The sequence below is a fragment of the Hyla sarda genome, chromosome 1 (assembly GCF_029499605.1).
Source record: "Hyla sarda isolate aHylSar1 chromosome 1, aHylSar1.hap1, whole genome shotgun sequence".
Taxonomy (NCBI): Eukaryota; Metazoa; Chordata; class Amphibia; order Anura; family Hylidae; genus Hyla; species Hyla sarda.
In genome coordinates, this window is record NC_079189.1 from 457,102,289 (window position 1) to 457,123,622 (window position 21,334).

Genomic DNA, 21,334 nt, shown 5'->3' on the forward strand with positions numbered 1-21,334 from the left:
TAATGTAGAGTATATCTAAAAAAGGATGGACCCATAGTTAACTATTGAATGGAGCCCACCAAGCGGCAGAATCATCGATGACTGGTTTCCTATGAGAAACCAGTGATCAATGTAAAAGATCAGTGTGTGCAGTGTTATAGATCCCTATGGGATAACAATGATCAGTGTGTGCAGTGTCATAGGTCCCTATGGCAGCTATAACACTGCAAAAAAAAAGTGAAAAAAAAGTGAATAAAGATCATTTAACCTTTCCCCTATTAAAAGTTTGAATCACCCCCCTTTTCCCATAAAAAAAAAAACACAGTGTAAATAAAAATAAACATATATGGTATCACCGCATGCGGAAATGTCCGAATTTTAAAAATATATCGTTAATTAAACCACTCGGTCAATGGCGTACGCGCAAAAAAATTCCAAAGTCCAAAATAGTGCATTTTTGGTCACTTTTTATATCATTTAAAAATGAATAAAAAGCGATCAATAAGTCCTATCAATGCAAAAATGGTACCATTAAAAACTTAAGATCACGGGGCAAAAAATGAGCGCTCATACCGCCCCATACACGGAAAAATAAAAAAGTTATAGGGGTCAGAAAATGACAATTTTAAACGTATAAATTTTCCTGCATGTAGTTATGATTTTTTCCAGAAGTGCGACAAAATCAAACCTATATAAGTAGGGTATCATTTTAATCGTATGGACCTACAGAATAAAGGTAAGGTGTCATTTTTACTGAAAAATGTACTACGTAGAAACGGAAGCCCCCAAAAGTTACAAAACGGCGTTTTTTTTTCAATTTTGTCGCACAATGATTTTTTTTTCCGTTTCACCGTAGGTTTTTGGGCAAAATGACTGACGTCATTACAAAGTAGAATTTGTGGCGCAAAAAATAAGCCATCATATGGATTTTTAGGTCCAAATTTGATAGAGTTATGATTTTTTAAAGGCAAGGAGCAAAAAAACGAAAATGCAGAAACGGAAAACTTAAGGGGTTAAAGAGAACCTGTCACCAGAGTTTATCTCATAAATCTCTTGGCAACACTTTATATAGGTTAAATAAGGTTTATTACCAGGTCCTGATGTCCTCCTGACATTTCTCTACTGTACTGTAATCAGCTGCAAGTAGTTCTCAGGGCATGTGCAGCATCTTCATGTAGACAACACATTTCGGGTCTGTTTTATACAGACCTGACATAGGGGAAAGGAATCTCCTGAAATGCGTTGTTTAGGGCTTTTTGCTCACTATGGAGGAATTTGTCTTTTGCACCTTTTTAATTCCACTTTTTCTAGCTTGAATTTTTTCCCTTATGCCAATGTCAAATTACCAAATTTAGCATATTGTTGCAGGATGTATAATGCATTTCTATTTTTAAATCACCTTTTTGGTGGAATGAGACTGCGCAATAATTTGGAAATAATCAATATATCTAAAAACATAACATAGAAACCACATCCCAATTTTACCAAAGCTAAATTTCTTTGTCACATGCGTTGAAGAAAAATAAAGTGTGTAAAATACCTATTAAATGGAGCACACCATAGAAGACAAATTGTTGGTGCATATTCTCAATAGTATGTCTACTCCGATGTTTGGAAAATTCATACACCATTTCATATATTGTGGCATAAAAGGAGATGAGAAACATGAGGGGGAATAGCTCTCAGTCAAGATCCTATTTTTGGATAAAATGTTCTATATATTTATATATATATATATATATATATATATATATATATATATATATATAATCTTCTAAATATGATGTGTAAATGGGCCTCAGTCCTGTCTCCTTAGCCGAGATTAACTAATAATTTTGCGCAATTTCAGCTGCAGATCCCCTTTCCATAAGGCTGGGTTCACACAGTGCTTTGTACCTTGTGCCATCTTTTTTGGTTGGTGAACTTCCATGTCTCTCAATAAGTTCACTAATCAAAACATAAGACTTGTTACAAACACAGTAAAAAGGCACAGTAGGAGTGCACCCTTAGGATGGATCGGGGAATAGATTCTCCTAATGTATGCTTATAGACCGGCAAATTGGTGAAACCAGTAAATCGCTCAATTGGAGGGCAACAGACGTACCTATTTATTTCTCTGCTTGGCTTCCCTTCATGTACAATTTGAAGTCTCTTAATATACACCCTATATTTGCTGTATCAGCCAGTATCCCTTGAGTAATAAAAATGGATCTGTATGTAATGGCTTGAATATATTAGATTTCAGCTTGGAGTTGAATCTCCCTTCACAGAAGAACCAAAATGCAACAATATAAATTAAGTCTAACCCTTCCTAATTATATACAGACTCCGCCGCCATCTCTTTCTAAAGTCTATTCATGATGCACTGATAATATGTACACAGCCACTGTTCTGATATTACAGTAATACAGAAATTAGAGCATGACGTAGGTAATTGAGGCGGCTAAGTGAAAAATGTAACATTCTGCATCTTAAAAGGGCTACATAATGACAAAATAACTATCTCACCAACTTAAAAAACCATTAGAGGGAACAGCAGAGAGTAATGTTCTAGCTTTGTTGATATTAGCATGGGCACAATTTGCAGTTGGTGAGGGCAAATATTCCATGCTAATTTTCTTTTCTCTATAAAACTTCTCTTTAAAAGTGCAATTATTGATCCGCTATTGATTGTACTCAGTCCTATAGCTAGGAAGCTTTATTAAGAAAGTATGCACAAAATTCAACCAGGGGATACATGTAGCCTATGTTTTAAAGTTAAAATTGAGCAATATAATTTTCTGGCGAAAAATAAATATATATTTATGAAATATTGCTCAACCTCGTTTGTTTGTTTGTTTTTTAGCTCATGGCAAAAGGGATGTGGCTAATTTTTCAAAGTTGCTCAGTGGGTGCACCACATTCCCTAACAGTCATGCATGGTGTCCAAAAATATGGCAGATGCTATTTCAGGTTTTCACGCTAGCAAATCATCAAGGAGGAGATTTATCAAAACCAGTGCAAAGGAAAAGTTGCCCATAGCAACCAATCAGAATTTTTTTTTTTTCATTTTGCAGAAGCCTTGTTGAAAATGAAAAGCGAGCCGATTGGTTGCTATGGGCAACTTTTCCTCTGGACAGGTTTTAACCCCTTCCCTCTTTGGCAAATTTTCATTTTGCACCTTTGTTTTTTCCTCCTCACCTTCTAAAATTCATAACACTTTCAAGTTTCCACCTAAAAATCCATATGAGGGCTTTTTCGCCAACAATTTTACTTTGTAATACCATGAATAATTTCACTACAAAATCTAGGGCGAAACCAGAAAAAAAAAATTTGTGGGGCAAAATAGAAAAAAAAAAAAAAAGCCATTTTGTAATTTTTGTACGTCCATACGGTTGCAAGGATACCTAATTTATATAGGTTTGATTTTATTTTACTATGGTAAAAAAAAATGAAAACTACATGCAGCAAAATTAATACCGTGTATACTTGAGTAAAAGGCAACCCGAATATAAGCCGAGGCCCCTAATTTCACCCCAAAAACCCAGGAAAAGTTATTGACTATAAGCCTAGGGTGGGAAATACATCATCCCCCCTGTCATCATCCAGACCCCCGTCATTAACACCCTCGTCATCATCACCCTATCATCATCCCCCCTTCATCATCACCCTATCATCATCCCCCCTTCATCATCATCACCTGTGATCATCCCCCCTTCATCATTACTCTGTCATCATCCCCCCTTCATCATTACCCTGTCATCATCCCCCCTTCATCATCCCCCTGTCATAATCCCCCCTTCATCATCCCCCCCTTCATCATTACCCTGTCATCAACCCACACCACCCCCTTCATCATCACCGCTTGTCAATGTCTGATTTAACTGTGGTCTTCAACCTGCAGACCTCCAGATGTTCCAAAAACTACAACTCCCAGGATGCCCGGACATGCCTGTCCAGGCATGCTGAGAGTTGTAGTTTTGAAACATCTGGAGGTCCGCAGGTTGAAGACCACTGCCCGGCCTTCCTCATCATCCAGCCCCCCATCCCCCCTTTAGTTTTGTACTCGCCTCCGCTCTGCGGGACGTTCGGGTGAGCTGGTCCGGGCCATCTGTGCTGCAGGACCGTCCGGTGGGGTGGGATAGTCGTTCCGGGCTGTCCATCTTCACCGGGTGGGCCTCTTCTCCGCACTTTGCGCCCGGCCCCGGAATAATGACGTTGCCTTGACGACGACGCACAGGATCAGTGTTCTCGCCGCTCGACTGCTCCTGCCTGAATCTCAGGCATGGAGCAGTCATTCGGCGATTGGACAGCGAGGAGGCAGATAGGGATCCTCCTTGTGTCCTGCAGATCAGCACCACTGAGCTAATCGGAAATGTTTACTTTCATTTTAGATGCAGCGATCAAGTTCGATCGCCGCGTCTAAAGGGTTAATGCCAGACATTAGGCCGATCGGCGATGTCCGGCATTAGCCGTGGATCCTGGTTGCCTATAGAAACCGGAACCCACCGGGTGGGATGCGCGCTCACCTGCTGAGCGCGCATCATACCTAGGGAGCCGCAGATGGACGTTAATGAACGTCCATTTGCAGCAAGGGATTATTAAATATCCCCCTAAGTGTATTAGAATATGTACCCAAACATGGCTGTCATTCCTGAACACTGACTAACTGCATAGCAAGTCTAGTGACATTTGCAACAATTTTCTGCATGTTCTGTCTCTCTGACCAATAGATGCAGATTGAAGTTGTGTCATAGTAGCTCTAGATTTCAGGGTTTATTGCCTGCAGCCAAGCTAAAAGAATCTAGCAATGCAGTAACCAGCTTGTAAGGGTCACTTGCCCCACTTATAATGTCATGTACCACATAAGCTATAGTGCCCCACTGTACTGTATCTTACATGTCTGCAGATTGATGTGATGCAGTGTTTATGCAGAGGAAGTTTTGGACGAAGTGTGGCACTGTGCAAACTTGTGACCCTGTGTAAACTTGTGGGTCGCATAACCAAATATCACCATGTTAAGCTCCCTGAATTGTGCAGCATCTCAGTTAAAGTGTGAATGGGGTTGCGGCTGAGGCAGGGTATTTCGATTCCTTCTCGGCCTTCTGTTTTTTCTTTTGATTTGCTCTTTTTTTTTTTTTTTTTTTTTTTTTTTTTGCTTGTCTTGTCTGTTTTAGTTCTGATTTGTTAGTTTGATTTTGCCATAGTTCAGATCTGTTTGTTTGGTCTGTCTTGTGATCTGTCTGTACTATGGTCAGTTTTATCCTGTCTAGTTTAAACCTGTTACCTCTATCCTGACTTGTATTCTGGCTTGTTTGTTTTGTACTTCACCTCAGTATAGGTCCTGATTCGTTGCTTCTTTTGCCATGCCTTGTGTGTTATACTTTTGTTAGGTCTTGTTTGATCCTGAACCTTTTAATTCTTATCTGTATAGTGTCCTGAATTCAATTACCTGTTTACTCACCTTTATTTCTAATATACCGACTGCTATATGTTTTTGGAATCCTGTTTGTCATTACTCTCATACCTGCCATATCACTTTGGTCCTGAACCTGTCAGTACTTTATACACCTGCCTTCATATCTTCCTTATATCTTTTGGTTACTACTTTCCATACCTACCGTTATAAATTACCATGGTTCCCTGTTTGTTCTTGCCTATTTATACTTCTTGTCCTGACCTGTTTCCCTGACCTTCGTACAGTTGTTTATTATTTTGACTTGTGACGCCCTTGCAAATTATATAGCACAGGGACTGCTGTTCAGTTGTGGATCCGCTGTCTAGAGTAGATAGAGTAGAGGTCAGGGCTGCATGAATCCCTGCCCAATATGACAAGTATAGTGTATTTTGTTGTTTTCTCACTATAGCAGGCTATATTTTTTGCCTCAAAAACCTCTTTAAATAATGCAAAAAGAGTTTCCATAAAAATAGAAAACCCTTGATGACAACCATGGATACAATGATAGCAACCAATTACAGCCCAGCTTTAATTTCTCAAATTACTTTGTTATAATGAAAGTTGAACTCTGATTCGTTGCTATGGGCTAATAAAACAGTTTTTTCTAAGATAGTAAAAGTAAATATGGGCCATTGTGTGTATTGCAGCCTGTGTGTTACAATTAACTGAATATTTGGAATCTACCCTAAACTAGTGCTGGGCAGTATATCAGTTCATACTGAATACCAGTGTGTTTTTTTCCTTTACGATATGAATTTTTCACATACCGCAATACTGTTTCCATAGCAACCAACTCCAATGCGTGATGGCGTAGAGAAACATCCTGCCGAACAGGGTCTCTGGGAAGTGTGGTCCGAGCCACACTGAACTGACTGTGAGGAGCTGGGAGGGGACTACAACTCCCGGCAGGCACGTGACTTCCGGGCGGGTGCGGAAAACACGAGCAGAACTGCGGAGACATGGAGAGTTACCGGGCGGCCTGACCGTGACCCCAGGTACCATGGTGAGGACCCCCAACCACCGGGAAACTCAAGCAGAACTGCGGAGACATGGAGGAGAGTTACCGGCTAGCCTGACCGTGGCCCCGGGTACCATGGTGAGGACCCCCGACCACCTGACACTATACTGAGGACCCCCCGAAATAACATTAAATACTGTGAAATCACCGTAATTTAGAAAAATACTGTGATATACATTTTTGGTCATACCGCCCATGACTACCCTAAACTACAACCAGCGTTCCCACAAAACAATACCAAGTTACAAAACAACTGATGTAGTTACACATTGAAACAATGGAGAACATTGGGGGAATCTACACCACATCTGGGTAATATTTTGCACATTACAACAAACAACACTGCCATTTGCATTACATTATAGAATTAGATTTTATTTATTTATTGCAAGAATCAAACAGTTTATAAACAATGAAAAAATGATCACTATATACAGAAGTAGGGACTGTAATGCATAACATACAATAGTTTAATATACATACAATGCATCCTCACATTGTAGTCAAACCTGTAAAAATATGTTACTATCTACAAGGAAAGTAAAATACAATGTTTTGTAACATTTAAAAGCAATCACATAGAAGCAATGCAAAGTATTGTATGCAACATGACCCTATAACAACAAAACTTATTGGTTTGACCTGATCTTTGACTTGCTAAGAACATGGCATTGCATTGTTTTGCTTTATTTTATTCCGTTTTTGTTTTTTTTTTTGAATATTTTAGAATGTTTACATATAAAATAGTTTTTCAGTCTTATTTGTTGCATTAAAAGCTATTGACAAATAGTAAGGAGTGCAGCCATAACCACACACAGTAACACATACCTGGAACCGCTCACTATAACAGCAAGGAAGCAGCTAGCCCAACGGCTAATGAAAAGTTACACAAAAATAACACCAAAACTGACAAGCAGCAGGATGAAGGTGTAGTGCAATTGGGTTTGGCATAATAGAGTCACCCTGTATTACCCACATCTGCCTACATTATAGAATTACATTAAAACCTGTAAATCAACAAATCTCTCAGTAAAGCCCATGCATTTGTAAGCAGAGGAAATATATGGTCTTTGGAGAAAAAAAACTACACTGCTCAAAAAAATAAAGGGAACACTTAAACAACACAATGTAACTCCAAGTCAATCACACTTCTGTGAAATCACACTGTCCACTCAGGAAGCAACACTGATTGACAATCAATTTCACATGCTGTTTTGCAAATGGAACAGACAACAGGTGGAAGTTATAGGCAACTAGCTGAGTACCCGGCGTTGCCCGGTTCTTCCTTGTTGCGGAGGAAAATCAACAAAGGAGGAAGCTTTTGACTTCATATCCCAACCCCATATCCCGTCCTCATATCTCAGCCTCATATCCCATCCTCCTATCTCGACCTCATATCCCGACCGCACATCTTGTCCTTATAGCCCAACCTCCTATCTCGACCTCTTATCCTGTCCTCCTATCTTGACCACATATCCCGACCTCCTATCCCGTCCTCTTTGCTCGACCCCATATCCCATCCCCATATCCCGTCCTCATATCCCTACCTCATATCCCGTCCTCATATCCCGACCTCTAATCTCGACCTATCCCATCCTCAGATCCTGATCTCATATCCCGACCCCATATCCAGTCCTCATATGCTGTCTTCATATCCCGTCCTTATGTCCCATCCTCAGGCGGAACTGATTTGTGATGAAGATATTGTAAGCTGAAAATAGAAGAGGACATGGCTTTGTGGGACTGGACGTGATTTGCAAGCCAGACCGATGCACAAAAAGGTTAGTGAATAAAAGGGGTGGGGCTTAAACAGTGGGCGTGTCTTTGCGAGATGGGGTATGGCTTGCAAGCCGGACTGACACATCCACCAGGGAATGCAGAACGGAGCTTGTGGAGTAAGGTAACAGGAGTCCCATATACTTGCATGGGACTTGAAACAAAAACCCATCTTTCATATAATGGTGTAGGTAAGGGTTCATTTAACTATCATATATTTTTATTTGACATAACTAACATGTGACCAAGTATAATCGAAATATCTCCCATGGACCTGTATGAGGAGGCCGTAGGAGGGCAAAAACTCAGCAGCAGGACCGCTACCTCCGCCTTTGTGCAAGGAGGAGCAGAAGAAGCACTGCCAGAGCCCTGCAAAATGACCTCCAGCAGGCCAGAAATGTGCATGTGTCCACTCAAACAGTCAGAAACAGACTCCATGAGGGTGATATGAGGGCCCAAAGTCCACAGGTGGGGGTTGTGCCTACAGCCCAACACTGTGCAGGACGTTTAGCATTTGTCAGGGAACACCAAAATTGGCAAATTCGCCACTGGTGCCCTGTGCTCTTTACAGATGAAAGCAGGTTCACACTGAGCATATGTGAGTCTGGAGACTCCGTGGAGAACGTACTGCTGCCTGCAACATCATCCAGCATGGCCGGTTTGGCAGTGTGTCAGTAATGGTGTGGGGTGACATTTTTTTGGTGGGCCGCACCGCCCTCCATGTGCTTGCCAGAGGTAGCCTGACTGCCATTAGGTACCGAGATGAGCTCCTCAGACCCCTTATGAGACCATATGCTGGTGCGGCTGGCCCTGGGTTCCTCCTAATGCAAGACAATGCTAGACCTCATGTGGCTGGAGTGTGTCAGCAGTTCCTGTAAGAGGAAGGCATTGATGCTATGGACTAGCCCACCCGTTACCCAGACCTGAATCTGATTGAGCACATCTGGGACATCATGTCTCACTCCATCCACCAACGCAACATAGCACCACAAACTGTCCAGGAGTTTGTGGATGCTTTAGTCCAGGTCTGGGAGGACATCCCTCAGGAGACCACCCGCCACCTCATCAGGAGCATGCCCAAGCGTTGTAGGGAGGTCATACAGGCACGTGGAGGCCACACACACTACTGAGCCTCATTGTTATTTATTTTAAGGACATTACATCAAAGATGGATCAGCCTGTAGTGTGGTTTTCCATTTTGATTTTGAGTGTGACTCCATATCCAGACCTCCATGGGTTGATAAATTTGATTTCCATTGATAATTTTTGTATGATTTTGTTGTCAGCATGTAAAGGTGAAAGTATTTAATACGATTAGTTCATTCATTCAGATCTAGGATGTGTTATCTTAGTGTTCCCTTTATATTTTGAGCAGTGTATATTTAAAAAAAATAAAATAAAATAAGTCAAATAAAACCATTGCATTTCCTTGGGTTTGGACCAAAGGAATAAACCTATAAACACCACAAAATTATTGATATAGTGCAGAACTTCTAAGGTGTGCAATCCCTCATCTCCATTTAAAGCAGTTAATGCCAGTCATCTGCTGGCAACTTAGCAGCTCATATATTATATAAAAGGGAATGTACTATAGAAGTTTACTGTAAAACAATAGATTCCGAAATAGAATAACAATAGATAGTATAAATGCAATCTGCTGTGGAGATCTACATTATTGCAACAAGAAAAGTGAGAACACCTTGATTCTTGCCCTTGCAATAATCTATAGAAAGATGCAGACCAACAGGGTTTTATTCTGATATTGGGCAGATCAGTGAATAAAAAAGTAAGGCATTAACTATATGGCAGAAACCTTAATAGATTATGGAAAAGTCCCTTAAAATTATTCTGTTTCCTGACAGCACCATGGTAAGAGGGGAACTGCATTGCCTAATGTCCTGCTCCGTTCTGTTGTACCAGAATTTCTACTATGTAAACTTATTGGAGGAGCAAGAGAAGCCGTTTTACATAAAGGATGTTCCACCACTGACAAGCATGGTAAGCCTGGAAGCCTGATAAGAGGTAAACCTCAATTAGGCCAGGAGTTACAGCATCTCTGACATACAAGTACCATACAGAAAGTGTTTGCAGGACTTTCTAAGCTTGGGCTGCATAGACTTTTTATAGCACTACTGGTTTATTTTGAACTATTGATTTGCAGCTGCAATCTAAAGAACAAAGAATTGTGTGCAATATTGTAGACAGCTGTCACTTAAAAAAGAATAGATAAAAATCAATAAATAGTGCTGGAAAAAGTCCCTGTACAGCCCTAGCCTAAGGCATGCAGGCTAAACTAGCTCTTTTACATCCTTTGGGCTAGTTCTTTTTTTATTAAAGGGGTATTCCAGGCTAAAACTTTTTTTTATATATCAACTGGCTCCAGAAAGTTAAACAGATTTGTAAATTACTTCTTAATCCTTCCAATAGTTATTAGCTTCTGAAGTTGAGTTGTTGTTTTCTGTCTAACTGCTCTCTGATGACTCACGTCCCAGGAGCTTTGCAGTTCCTGTGGGGATATTCTCCCATCATGCACAGCTCCCGGGACGTGACATCATCATTGAGCAGTTAGACAGAAAACTTCAGAAGCTAATAACTATTGGAAGGATTAAGATTTTTTAATAGAAGTAATTTACAAATCTATTTAACTTTCCGGAGCCAGTTGATATATATAAAAAAAAGGTTTTGCCTGGAATACCCCTTTAACATTGCCATAAACAGCTATCCAGCTATGCCTTTTCAGGAGCTCTTTAAACTCATCCAATCTGAATGCCATAAATGCTGAAATTAATACATGTTGTAGTTCAGACACTAAAAGGCTACTAACAATCAGATAATAGCTACCTACCCTTTGAATAAAAAAAAATGGCCTATTTTTTTTCAGCAGGGAATAAAACAATGGCTATTAAAATGCTATGCTCCACAAAATAGGTGATCCATTTTTAACTGCTGGAAGATACATGGCAAACCCACCAGCCAGAAAAACTTTTCATTTACAGGACTGATGAGAAAGCAGAGTTCTATCTCATTAACTTTTTCAGTCCCAAGCAGTGAACTGAGCAGCGATGGCATAGGTACACTACTGCTCTATTCACACAGTGGACTTGGGGGTTTGGTCTTGGCAGCATGACCCACAGCCATCACACTTATCACCTATGCTGTGAAAAAGTGATAAATGTTAGTGGGGAAATACCCCTTCAAGTGACAGATAATCAGATGATAGATACATATATGGATAGATAGATAGATCATTTTTACATTTTACTAGATTTCCAGGTTGATGTTCAAGCCCAGCATGAATATGTGCACACCACACCGACAGTCTCTTGGGTACAGTGTTCAGTAATTCTGTAGCTCTGGAATATTGCGATACAAATCCAGGGATTGTGGATTTGAGAACGCCCCGCGATGAGCTACTTCTTTACCTGCAATGATTTGTTTAACGGCAACTTCAACCTTCTTCCCACTGATAGTATACTAGAAAATAAAGAAATCACAGGTTATTCATTATATACAAACAAAAATATGTTATATAAATTACAATTTATATTGATAATACAGTAATAACACTTTAAGGACAAAGGGTGTACCTGTATGCCCTTATCCCACTCCCCTTATATGACGTGGGCTCAGGAGCCCTCAGGCCCCAAGGCTAATGCCAGACATCACTGATAGCAGTGATGCCAGTCATTAACCCAGCGGCATCTAAAATAAAAAATGTAAAAAAAATAAAAAACAGTCTCAGCAGCTCAGGGAATCTGCAGTAAAACCACAGTGTCTCAATCAGCTGAGAGGATGGCGGGAGGGCCCTTACCTGCCTCCTCGCCATCCAATCGTTGCTCTGAAGCTCCAGTCAGTCATGGCAGGCTGGAGCAGCAGAGCAACGATAATACTGATCAATGCTATGCTATGGCATATCATTGATCAATGTATGTAATAGTGCCCTATGGGGATTACAAAATTGTGTACATTTTTTTTTAAGTTAATAAATGTGAATTAACCCCTTCCCTAATAAAAGTTTGAATCACCCCTTCCTTCCTTTTCCCTTTAAAAAATGTAAACAAAAATAAACAAACATATGTGGTATTGCCGCGTGCATAAATGTTCGAACTATAGAAAAATATAATGTTAATTAAACTGCTCGGTCAATGGCGTATACATAAAAAAAATCTCAAAAAAGTCCAAAATTGGTCACTTTGTATACCCTATAAAAAATGTATATAATGCGATCAAAAACTCTCTTCAAGACAAACAAGGTACCGATAAAAACTACACATTACGGCGCAAAAAATGAGCCCTCACACACCCCCGTATACAGAAAAATAAAAAGTTTAAGGGTTCAGAAGAGGACATGTTTTACTTCTGTTAAAAATTATAACTTTTCGCACGAAAATTTGTTTGTTTGAATATGACCTCTTCTGACCCCTATAACTTTTATTTTTCTGTATACGGGGGGGGGTTTGAGGGCTCATTTTTTCATCTGTAGTTTTTAAAGGGGTACTACGGTGGAAAACTTTTTTTTTTTTTTTTAATCAACTGGTGCCAGAAAGTTAAACAGATTTGTAAATTACTTCTATTAAAAAATCTTAATTCTTCCAGTACTTATTAGCTGCTGAAAACTACAGAGGAAATTATTTTCTATTTGGAACACAGAGCTCTCTGCTGACATCATGACCACAGTGCTCTCTGCTGACATCTCTGTCCATCTTAGGAACTGTCCAGAGTAGGAAAAAATACCCATAGAAAACATATGCTGCTATGGACAGTTCCTAAAATGGACAGAGATGTCAGCAGAGAGCACTGTGGTCAAGATATCAGCAGAGAGCACTGTGTTCCAAAAAGAAAATAATTTCCTCTGTAGTATTCAGCAGCTAATAAGTACTGGAAGGATTAAGATTTTTTAACCCCTTAAGGACCCAGCCCATTTTCACCTTAAGGACCCGGCATTTTTTGCCCATCTGACCACTGTCACTTTAAGCATTAATAACTCTGGGACGCTTTTACTTTTCATTCTGATTCCGAGAATGTTTTTTTGTGACATAATCTACTTCATGTTAATGGTAGATTTTTGTCGATACTTGCATCATTTCTTGGTGAAAAATTCCAAAATTTGAAAAAATTTGAAAAGTTAGCATTTTTCTAACTTTGAAGCTCTCTGCTTGTAAGAAAAACAGACATTCCAAATAAATTATACATTGATTCACATATAAAATATGTCTACTTTATATTTGCATCATAAAGTTGCCATATTTTTACTTTTGGAAGACATCAGAGGGCTTCAAAGTTCAGCAGCAATTTTCAAATTCTTCACAAAATTTTCAAAATCGGAATTTTTCAGGGACCAGTTCAGTTTTGAAGTGGATTTGAAGGGCCTTCATATTAGAATTACCCCACAAACTACCCCATTATAAAAACTGCAACCCTCAAAGTATCCAAAATGACATTCAGTAAGTGTATTAACCCTTTAGGTGTTTCACAGCAAAGTGAAGGAGAAAATTCAAAATCTTAATTTTTTACACTCACATGTTCTTGTAGACCCAGTTTTTTAATTTTAACAAGAAGTAATAGGATAAAAAGTCCCACAAAATTTGTAACCCAATTTCTCTAATGTAAGGAAATACCTCATATGTGTATGTCAAGTGTTCGGCGGGCGCAGTAGAGGGCTCAGAAGGGAAGGAGCAACAATGGGATTTTGGAGAGTGAATTTTTCTGAAATGGTTTTTGGGGGGCATGTCACATTTAGGAAGACTCTATGGTGCCAGAACAGCAGAAAAACCCCAAATGGCATACTATTTTGGAAACTACACCCCTCAAGGCACGTAACAAGGGGTCCAGTGAGCCTTAATACCCCACAGGTGTTTGACCACTTTTTGTTAAAGTCGGATGTGTAAATGAAAAAAAAAAAATGTTTTCACTAAAGTGCAGTTTTTTTCCCAAATTTACCATTTTTTTTACAAAGAGTAATGGGAGAAAATGCCCTCCAAAATTTGTAACCCCATCTCTTCTGAGTATGGAAATACCCCATGTTAGGACGTAAAATGCTCTGGGGGCGAACTACAATGCTCAGAAGAGAAGGAGTCACATTTGGCTTTTGGGAAGCAAATTTTGCTGAAATGGTTTTTGGGGGGCATGTCACATTTAGGAAGCCCCTGTGGTGCCTGAAAAGGGAAAAAAAAAAAAAAAAAAACACATGGCATACTATTTTGGAAACTACACCCCTTAAGGAATATAACAAGGGGTACAGTGAGCCTTAACACCCCCAGGTGTTTGACAACTTTTTGTTAAAGTTGGATGTGTAAATGGAAAAAAAAAATGTCACTAAAATTTTAAATTTTTACAAAGGGAAATAGGAGAAAATGACCCTCAAAATTTGTAAACCCATTTCTTTCGAGTATGGAAATACCCCATGTGTGGACATCAAATGCTCAGCTGGTGAACTACAATGTTCAGAAGAGGAGGAGCGCCATTGAGCTTTTGGAAAGAGAATTTGTTTGGAATTGAAGTCAGGGGCCATGTGTGTTTACAAAGCCCCCCGTGGTGCCAGAACAGTGGACCCCCCCACATGTGACCCCATTTTGGAAACTACACCCCTCACAGAATTTAATAAGGGGTGCAGTGAGTATTTACACCCCACTGGCGTTTGACAGATCTTTGGAACAGTGGGCTGTGTAAATTAAAAATTACATTTTTCATTTTCACTGACCAATGTTCAAAAAATATGTCAGAAACCTGTGGGGCGTAAATGCTTACTGTACCCACATTGTTCTGGCACTATGGGGGCTTTGTAAACACACGTGGCCTTCAATTCCAGACAAATTTTCTCTTCAAAATCCCAATGGCGCTCCTTCTCTTCTGAGCATTGTAGTTAGCCCGCAGAGCACTTTACAATCACATATGGGGTATTTTCTTACTCAGAAGAAATGGGGTTACAAATTTTGGGGGGCTTTTTTCCTATTTTCCCTTGTGAAAATGAAAAATTTAGGGTAACACCAGCATTTTAGTGAAATTTTTTTTTCATTTTCCCATCCAACTTAAAGGACATGTCCGGTGCTCACTTTTCTTATTGTATCTGTTCCGGGCTGCAAAAAAAGAAAATAAGCTTTCTCTTGCCTGCCTACGCTCCCCCGGTGCTCCGGTACAGACGTTTGGTCCCCGGGCTGTATTCTTCTTACTTCCTGTTAGCCCGACACGTCACACGGAGCTTCAGCCTATCACTGGCCGAGGCAGGACATCGCTGTGGCCGGTGATAGGTTGAAGCTCCGTGTGACGAGCCGGGCTAACAGGAAGTAAGAAGAATACAGCCCGGGGACCGAACACCTGTACTGAAGCACCGGGGGAGCCTAGGCAGGTAAGAGAAAATTTGTTTTCTTTTATTTTTCAGCCCGGAACGGATAAAATAAGAAAAGTGAGCACCGGACATCTCCTTTAAATGAAAATTCTTCAAACACCTGTGGGGTGTTCAGGCTCACTATACCCCTTGTTATGTTCCGTGAGGGGTGTAGTTTCCCAAATGGTGTCACATGTGGGTATTTATTTTTTGGCAATTCTGTCAGAACCGCTGTAAAATCAGCCAGATCTGCTTTGCCTGACAGTGAAACACTATCAGCTGTCAATGTTACACTGTTAAGCATAATACACTACAGTACAGATCTGTATTGCAGTTTATTATAAGTGTCAAGTACCCTAGTGGGACAGAACAAAAAAAAAACAGGAAAATGGGAGTGAAAAAAAAATACATACATTAAATAAATAAACAATAAATATAGAAAATAAATAAACATACACAATCTCCATTTCCCTCACCAAAAAAAAAATGATATACACATATTTGGTATCGCCGCGTCCGTAACAACCCAAGCAATAAGACTATCACATTATTCAACCCGCACGATGAACGCCACAAATTTTTTTAATAAAAACCTTGCCAAATTTATGGCTTCATATCAATGTCGCCTCTGTTAAACTAAAATAAAGTGATCAAAATGTCCCATGCACCCCAAAATGGTACCACTAAAAACGTCAACTCCTCAAGGAAAACATTTGCTATCACACAACATAAGGAAGAAAAAAAAACACCTTTCAGAAAATAGAGATGCACTAACAAGATTTTTTATAGTGAAAAAGTTATAAACCATCAAGTAAAGTATATAAATGAGATATCGCCATAATCGTACCGACCTGCAGAATAAAATTACAATGTCATTGATACTGCATAAAAAAAAATAATAATCTTGCACAAATTACTGCTTTTTGGTAATCCTGCCTCACTAATAATTTTTAAAAAAAAGTGATCAAAATGTCAGACATACCCCAAAATAGTACTATTCAAAACTGAAAAAATAAGCCCTCACACAGCTCCATTGGTAAAAAAAAAAAAAAGTTACAGCTCTCAGAATATGGTGCCATGCAAAAACATTTTTTTAACAAAAAATTATTTTTGTGATTTAAATGGGATAAACCATAAAAAACGTATATAAATTAGGTATCGCCATAATCGTACCAAACGGCAGACCAAATATAACATGCAATTTATACTGCATGAAAAATGACAGTAAAAAATGTAATAAACAATGGCAGAACCAATTTTTTTTTTTATTTGTACCACCTCATAAAATATGGAATAAAAAACAATGAGAATGTCAGACGTACTTCACAATGTAACCCATGGAAAGATCAATTTGTCTCGCAAAAATATTTTAGAACCCAAAAGGTCCCTGCATCTTGATAAGGTGTCTACAAAACATTCTAAATAAAAGGAAAACTCAAAATCGATACGGTGCTCCGTCATGTCTGAGCCCTGTGTGTGAGTCATGTAGCGCACAAGGGCCACATTTAGGAGATTTCTAAATATGTCAGAATTAGGGGAATAAATATTGAGTTGTATTTTCCTGTCAGCACCCGCTGTTTTGCAGAAAAAATGTAGCAAAATGGCATATTTGCAAAAAAAAACAAAAAAAAAAAAAATTATATATATATATATATATATATATATATATTCATTTTTTAATTCCACTTCGCTTTAACCCCTTAAGGACGCAGCCCTTTTTCACCTTAACCCCTTAAGGACCTTTTTCACCTTAAGGACCAGAGCATTTTTTGAACATCTGACCACTGTCACTTTAAACATTAATAACTCTGGAATTCTTTTAGTTAACAATCTGATTCCGAGACAGTTTTTTCGTGACATATTCTACTTTAACTTAGTGGTAAAATTTTATGGTAACTTGCATCCTTTCTTGGTGAAAAATCCCCAAATTTGATGAAAAAAATAAAAATTTAGAATTTTTCTAACTTTGAAGCTCTCTGCTTGTAAGGAAAATGGATATTCAAAATAATTTTTTTTGGGGTTCACATATACAATATGTCTACTTTATGTTTGCATCATACAATTTATGAGTTTTTACTTTTGGAAGACACCAGAGGGCTTCAAAGTTCAGCAGCAATTTTCCACAAAATTTTCAAACTCACTATATTTCAGGGACCAGTTCAGGTTTGAAGGGGATTTGAAGAGTCTTCATATTAGAAATACCCCATAAAAGATCCCATTATAAAAACTGCACCCCCCAAAGTATTCAAAATAACATTCAGTAAGTGTATTAACCCTTTAGGTGTTTCACAGGAATAGCAGCAAAGTGAAGGAGAAAATTCAAAATCTTCATTTTTTACACTCGCATGTTCTTGTAGACCCAATTTTTGAATTTTTGCAAGGGGTAAAAAGGAAAAAATTTTTACTTGTATTTGAAACCCAATTTCTCTTGAGTAAGCACATACCTCATACGTCTATGTAAAGTGTTCGGCGGGCGCAGTAGAGGGCTCAGAAGGGAAGGAGCGACAAATGGTTTTTGGGGGGCATGTCACCTTTAGGAAGTCCCTATGGTGCCAGGACAGCAAAAAAAAAAAACACATGGCATACCATTGTGGAAACTAGACCCCTCAGGGAACGTAACAAGGGGTAAAGTGAACCTTAATACCCTACAGGTGATGCACGACTTTTGCATATGTAAAAAAAAAAATTTTTTTTTTACCTAAAATGCTTGGTTTCCCAAAAATTTTACATTTTTAAAAAGGGTAACAGCAGAAAATACCCCCCAAAATCTGAAACCCAATTTCTCCCGATTCAGAAAACACCCCATATGGGGGTGAAAATTGCTCTGCTGGCGCACTACAGGTCTCAGAAGAGAAGGAGTCACATTTGGCTTTTTGAAAGCAAATTTTGCTCTGGGGGCATGCCGCATTTAGGAAGTCCCTATGGTGCCAGAACAGCAAAAAAAAAAAACACATGGCATACCATTTTGGAAACTAGACCCCTCGGGGAACGTAACAAGGGGTAATGTGAACCTTAATGCCCTACAGGTGTTTCACGACTTTTGCATATGTAAAAAAAAAAAATTTTAACCTAAAATGCTTGGTTTCCCAAAATTTTTACATTTTTAAAAAGGGTAATAGAAGAAAACACCCCCCAAAATTTGAAGCCCAATTTCTCCCGATTCAGAAAACACCCCATATGGGGGGTGAAAAGTGCTCTGCTGGCGCACTACAGGTCTCAGAAGAGAAGGAGTCACAATTGGCTTTTTGAAAGCAAATTTTGCTCTGGGGGCATGCCGCATTTAGGAAGCCCCTATGGTGCCAGGACAGCAAAAAATAAAAATTTTATTTTTTTACCTAAAATGCTTGTTTTCCCAAATATTTTACATTTAAAAAAAGGGTAATAGCAGAAAATACCCCCCAAAATTTGTAACACAATTTCTCCCGAGTACGGCGATACCACATATGTGGCCCTAAACTGTTGCCTTGAAATATGACAGGGCTCCAAAGTGAGAGCGCCATGCGCATTTAAGGGCTAAATTAGGGACTTGCATAGGGGAGGACATTCTACGCCAGCGATTTCCAAACAGGGTGCCTCCAGCTGTTGTAAAACTCCCAGCATGCCTAGACAGCCAGTGGCTACCTAGCAATACTGGGAGTAGTTGTTTTGCAACAGCTGGAGGCTCCGTTCTGGAAACAGTGGCGTACCAGACGTTTTTCATTTTTATTGGGGAGGGGGGCTGTGTAGGGGTATGTGTAGTGTTTTTTACTTTTTATTTTATTTTGTGTTAGTGTAGTGTAGTGTTTTTAGGGTAAAGTCACATGGGCGGGGGTTCACAGTAGTTTCTCGCTGGCGGCTTGAGCTGCAGCAGAAAATTTGCCACAGCTCAAACTTGCAGCCGGATACTTACTGTAAACCTTCACCCATGTGAGTGTACCCTGTACATTCACATTGGAGGGGGGAACATCCAGCTGTTGCAAAACTACAACTCCCAGCATGTACGGTCTATCAGTGCATGCTGGGAGTTGTAGTTTTGCAACCGCTGGAGGCTCCGTTTTGGAAACAGTGACGTACCAGACGTTTTTTAATTTTTACCCGGGAGGGGAGGGGGGCTGTGTAGGGGTATGTGTATATGTAGTGTTTTTTACTTTTTATTTTATTTTTTGGTAGTGTAGTGTTTTTAGGGTACAGTCGCACGGGCGGGGGTTCACAGTACTTTCTCGCTGGCAGTTTGAGCTGCGGCAGAAAATTTGCCGCAGCTCAAACTTGCAGCCGGATACTTACTGTAAACCTTCACCCATGTGAGTGTACCCTGTACATTCACATTGGAGGGGGGAACATCCAGCTGTTGCAAAACTACAACTCCCAGCATGTACGGTCTATCAGTGCATTCTGGGAGTTGTAGTTTTGCAACCGCTGGAGGCTCCGTTTTGGAAACAGTGACGTACCAGACGTTTTTCATTTTTACTGGGGAGGGGAGGGGGGCTGTGTAGGGGTATGTGTATATGTAGTGTTTTTTACTTTTTATTTTATTTTTTGTTAGTGTAGTGTAGTGTTTTTAGGGTACAGTCGCACGGGCGGGGGTTCACAGTAGGTTCACAGCCGAATATTTACTGTAATCCTCCGCCCATGTGAGTGTACCCTGTACGTTCACATTGGGGGGGGGGGGAAGAAACATCCAGCTGTTGCAAAAGCTACAACCCCCAGCATGTACGGACAGCGGAAGGGCATGCTGGGTCTTGTAGTTATGCAACAGCCGGAGGCATACTACTTTGGCTGGGGATGCTGGGGATTGTAGTTATGCAACAGCTGGAGACACACTGGTTTGCTACTTAACTCAGTGTGCCTTCAGCTGTTGCAAAACTACAACTCTCAGCAGTCACCGACAGCCAACAGGCATGCTGGGAGTTGTAGTTATGCAACCACCAGATGCACCACTACAACTCCCAGCATGCACTTTAGCTGATTGTGCAAGCTGGGAGTTGTAGTTATACAACAGCTGAAGGTACACTTTTCCATAGAAAGAATGTGCCTCCAGCTGTTGCAAAACTACAAGTCCCAGCATGCCCATAAGGGCATGCTGGGAGTTGTGGTGGTCTGCCTCCTGCTGTTGCATAACTACAGCTCCCAGCATGCCCTTTTTGCATGCTGGAAGCTGTTGCTAAGCAACAGCAGGAGGCTGTCACTCACCTCCTGCTGCTGCTCCACGATGCCGCGGCACAGGTCAGTCCCTCGCCGCCGCCGTCGCTCCTGGGGCCCCGATCCCAACAGGGATCGGGGTCCCCAGCGCCCGGGGTCTTCTGCCTGCACCCGCTCACGTCCTCCGGAAGAGGGGCGGAGCGGGTTGCGGGAGTGACACCCGCAGCAGGCGCCCTGATTGGTCGGCCGGGAAACCTCTGCTGGCAATGGCTGTTCGGGGCCGTCTCTGACGGCCCCGATCAGCCAGTAATTCCGGGTCATCGGGTCACTGGAGACCCGATTGACCCGGAATCTGCGGCAGATCGCTGGACTGAATTGTCCAGCGATCTGCGGCAATCGCCGACATGGGGGGACATAATGACCCCCCTGGGCGATATGCCGGGATGCCTGCTGAACGATTTCAGCAGGCATCCGGCCCTGGCTCCCCTCCGGCTAGCGGCGGGGGCCGGAAATGCTCAGGGCGTATCCATACACCCTCGGTCCTTAAGGACTTGGAAACGGGGGCGTATGGATACGCCCTATGTCCTTAAGGGGTTAAGGACTGAGCCCGTTTTCGCAATTCTGACTACCGTCGCTTTACGCATTGATAACTCTAAAACGCTTTTACCGCATACTCTGATTC

The 21,334-nt window shown here is 40.5% G+C and overlaps 1 protein-coding gene across 3 annotated transcripts in view; it reads right to left on the reverse strand.

Annotated features, from left to right (window-relative positions):
* Nucleotides 1–10,647: 10,647 nt before the first annotated feature.
* Nucleotides 10,648–21,334, reverse strand: part of AACS (acetoacetyl-CoA synthetase) — a 135,567-nt gene continuing 124,880 nt past the window's right edge. For 2 of the 3 annotated variants that reach the window (XM_056533771.1, XM_056533762.1), the window contains exon 18: nt 10,651–11,684. In XM_056533771.1, the coding sequence (XP_056389746.1) occupies nt 11,547–11,684 (138 nt within the window). In that variant the 3' untranslated portion in view covers nt 10,651–11,546. Of the gene's footprint in view, nt 11,685–21,334 lie in introns of all 3 variants that reach the window. The other variant, XM_056533778.1, reaches the window with a different exon arrangement.